We start from the raw sequence: 4,257 nt of genomic DNA, 5'->3' as shown, positions 1-4,257 counted from the left end.
ATTTTGTTGTGAAAATGAGACGATACAGAGACACCAATGTCAGATGTAGAACAAAGCAGAATGAATGTGTAAGGGATCCTCACAGCCAGTCAGGGAAGGGGAAATAGAAAACATAACTGAAAGTAAAACTACAGTGGAAATCACTGACGACTCCCCCTGTCTGATCATTTGCTAACAGAATTTTTCATTTCAAAAGGATTTTCACTTTTTACACATCTCTGTCCCAGTTCAAGACACAGTATAAGAAGCAGGTTGGGAAGATGAAGGGAATTACAGACCGAGGGGAAAGCAGGGAAAGCAGATCTACATCACTTTGGTAAGTGGCACTTTCCTGCTTTGCTGAAATGCTCAGAATATATACATTAGGGCATATACAGATATTTGTAGTTGATACCCGATGCATAATACAGTGGGGAGACATAAGAGTTTATAAATTACCTTGGGGCGTCATTGTTAATAAGATATTGGCATTATATTCTTTTTTTCCATCCTAGGGAACATGCTGCAAATGGGTCAGTGGTCAGTGCTGCTCCTGCTCAGTCTCACATCTATTGTCCATTCCCAAAGCTGCAAATGGCTTCACCCCAAACAAGAGTATCTCAACTCACAGATCCTGAAGGCCTTCAATGAAACTGTGAGTTATAGAGACTTCTTTCCTAATTAATTTAGTTTTTGCATTTGCTAGCTAAATTGTGTTTAAGTGGAAACCTATACAGGGATTGTTATATGGTTTGCCATGAACAAACCAAATGGATTGTTCCTGCAGAATGGGGAATCCTAATACTGCCATAGTTTTATGGTATCTCTCTGTAGAGGCTATGAGCAAACTTAGGGGGCTGTTCCTGCTGAATTGTGCTTATTACAGGGGAATCCCTATGCTGCCATAGTTTTATGGTATCTCTCTGTACAGGCTATGAGCAAACTTAGGGGGCCGTTCCTGCTGAATTGTGCTTAGTACAGAGGAATCCCTATGCTGCCATAGTTTTATGGTATCTCTCTGTACAGGCTATGAGCAAACTTAGGGGGCTGTTCCTGCTGAATTGTGCTTAGTACAGGGGAATCCCTATGCTGCCATAGTTTTATGGTATCTCTCTGTACAGGCTATGAGCAAACTTAGGGGGCTGTTCCTGCTGAATTGTGCTTAGTACAGGGGAATCCCTATGCTGCCATAGTTTTATGGTATCTCTCTGTACAGGCTATGAGCAAACTTAGGGGGCTGTTCCTGCTGAATTGTGCTTAGTACAGAGGAATACCTATGCTGCCATAGTTTTATGGTATCTCTCTGTAGAGGCTATGAGCAAACATATGGGGCTGTTCCTGCTGAATTGTGCTTAGTACAGGGGAATCCCTATGCTGCCATAGATTTATGATATCTCTAAACAAACTACAGGACTGTTCCTGCTGAATTGTGCTTGACACAAGGTATACTTATGTATAGTTTTATGGTATCTCTACAGACTATGAGAACGTTTGGGGGGTTAGTGCTACTAAACACAGTCCTGTATACCTTTGATACTGCCCGTTTTCCATTTTTTATAAAAAAAAAAAAGATAAAATAAAGTTTAATTTTAACATGATATAAATAGATTTACACTGGTGTGTAATTATTTCGGCTGTCTAATGTCTAGACATTTGTGTTTCAGTTCACTGTAAGAGAAACCGATGAGATCTGCCAAGAGCATCGCAGTGATCTTTCTAATACAGAGAGTCTCTACAATGTCTCACAGGTAAAATAATATGTTTGTTTGGGTCCTGCCGGCACCATACTGACCATATCATAAATATGGATTGGTTTTTACTGAAGGGAAAATATACCTCCCTTTGTGACAAGAGCTCATTTAGTTGGGGGTTTTGTAGAAAAGGTTCAAAATCTCTATCTGAACTCCCCAAAACAAATACTAATGTTTTATTTTTACACATGCATAACTGAGTGAAAACCATGGTGATCGAAAGAACCATTTACTAACTCCACCCCCTCAGGCTCACAGTGTAACTTAACTCCTCCCTCACTTTGTTTCATTATGATGTGATGGTATATAGAATATGATGGATTCTGGGTCCGGGAAGTCCCCCTGCATTCTATAGTGGGCACAGGTTCTCCGGAAAGCAAATGGACCAGGTCCCAGAATCCATCACATCCTAATGGAACAAAGTGAGGGAGGGGTTGGATCACTGTGTGAGACTAAGGGGTCTGTGCAGCACAGATAAACGATCATGGAATCCTTTTGGTGGTTATGTATTTATAAATAAACATACATATATATATGTAAGCGGAGATTGTGCTTATGCTCCTTTTCTATTAAAAGGGGTGGTTCACCTTTGAGTTATTTTTTAGTATATTATAGAATGGCCAGTCAAAAAAAAGGTTTGTTTCCCCTTTAATTTGCAAGCTCCCCTAGACTGATTGCAATACATTTCCCACAGTGTGAAAAACTCTCCCTTTGGTCAACAGATTTTGAAGCAGGTTTGTTCCTATAGAATAAATTCGTTTTCGACTGCTCAAAGTTGGAGATCACTTTCAGGAGAAAATACCAATGGGGGAAGGAGGGAAACCCTTGGGTAAATGGGTTATACTATATAAAATCTTTTTTAATGTTATGGGAAATGCTTTCAGTATGTCCAGAAAAAAATGTGAATCAAATATATTAGTTTTACCAGGAAATAGAATTTGACCTTTGATATAATTGCCTCTATGTACTTTGTAGGTGGAAGCGGGGGTTCTCATTGTGAGAGAGGTTCTGAATGAAACCATGAGGTTCTACATGAAGCACCATGAGAGTATGGGGTGCAAGCAGCAAGCCTGGGAAAGGTTCCAGCAGCTTCTCTACTATCAGATCCATCAGCTGGAGGCCTGTGTAAGTAGGGCTGTACATTCCCCTTGTGTTCTGAATATACACTGTATTGTTGTTATTAGCAAAAAATTAATAAACCCCATTTTTTCAGATCCCAAAGGCATCAGAGAATCATCTGATAAAAGAAACAATATCGGAAGAATTTAATTTGCTGGAGAAGATAGTCCTGGGGAAGGTGAGGAGACTATTAGGAAGGACAGATATCTTTGGTGTATCCCCAGTCTTCACTATTTAATTGTAGTTTTTACTAGTTAGAAGCACTTACCAGTCTGCACTTTATGTCCATTAGTGATGAGTGAATCTGTCCCGTTTCACATTGTCGAAAAATTTGCAAAACAACATGAAAATCCATGAAATGGCAAAAAATCGGCAGAACACATTGTTGTGTGACTTTAATGTCGCCTGTGTCTTTTATTGTCACGCTCAGTTTTTTTTGCCACAACCGCGTCCAATTTGACACAACTTTTTGACAGATTTTTTCACAGCAAATTTTTGCAGAAGTTTTGCGAAACAATTCTCCAATTAGCGAAATGCGGAAATTCGCTGCAAATCCATGCCTGGGGAAAAAGTTTGTTCATCACTAATGTCCATCTTCATGATCAGGGTCGGACTGGGCCGCCGAGACACCGGGAAAAATCCCGATGGGCCCCAGCCCTAGGGCCCAGTCCGACCCTTTCCGGCGCTCCCCCTGCCCGACTGTTCCTCCCCCGACGCATTAATTTTATTCGCGCTCGGGGAGGAAGTCTGGCAGGGGCCCTGCGGGGGGGGGTTAGGGGGGCGGTTAGGGGGGCCCCTGGGGGGGTGTTAGGGGACACGGCCGGCGGAGGCACCTGCAGGGGCGGGAACCCCCGGTGTGCCCTGCACCCCCCAGTCCGACCCTGTTCATGATCCAATTCAAATAAAATATAAACCAGTTACTTATCTTCCCCTTATACTCAGCAAACCCTTTCTTGTATCATTTCCAGGACAATTCAGCGTGTGTTTGGGATTTTATCCATTCGGAAACCAGAAGGAACCTACAGCAGGTTCTGCAACTCTCCTCTCGCTTGAGAAGGCAGCGCTTGTTACAGAGGCCTCAGTAGGGCCCCAACCCCATGGAGCTGAGCATCTTTTTACCTTTGGATACTATGAAAACTATCACTGTATTTATTTGTTGTTTCTTGTTGTTTGTTTAACTCAATGATTTCAATATTTATATATTTATATGTATTATTGTTTCTAAAATGTGTGCGTTCCTTCCATGAGAAGACAATGCTTGTTACGGAGGATTCAGTAGAAAACCAAACTCATAAAGTTATGTTTTTTTTGACTATTCAAGGGGAAGATTTCACTATACCCCCTAGCGTACTATGAAAACTGTTCATATGTCTATTTTTGCTATGCCTGTTATTGTTTATGTAACTCA

General features: G+C 41.4%; 1 protein-coding gene across 1 annotated transcript; it reads left to right on the top strand.

Annotated features, from left to right (window-relative positions):
* Positions 1–446: 446 nt before the first annotated feature.
* LOC116407943 lies at positions 447–3,997 on the top strand. The gene is made up of 5 exons (XM_031894282.1): positions 447–634; positions 1,644–1,727; positions 2,706–2,855; positions 2,944–3,027; positions 3,818–3,997. The coding sequence occupies exons 1-5, from the start codon at positions 500–502 to the stop codon at positions 3,932–3,934; spliced, it is 570 nt and encodes a 189-aa protein (XP_031750142.1). The 5' UTR covers positions 447–499; the 3' UTR covers positions 3,935–3,997.
* Positions 3,998–4,257: the final 260 nt, after the last annotated feature.

This window comes from Xenopus tropicalis, chromosome 10, assembly GCF_000004195.4.
Source record: "Xenopus tropicalis strain Nigerian chromosome 10, UCB_Xtro_10.0, whole genome shotgun sequence".
Classification (NCBI taxonomy): domain Eukaryota; kingdom Metazoa; phylum Chordata; class Amphibia; order Anura; family Pipidae; genus Xenopus; species Xenopus tropicalis.
Note: the sequence above shows the minus strand (reverse complement) of the source record. Positions and strands in the feature narration are given on the sequence as shown.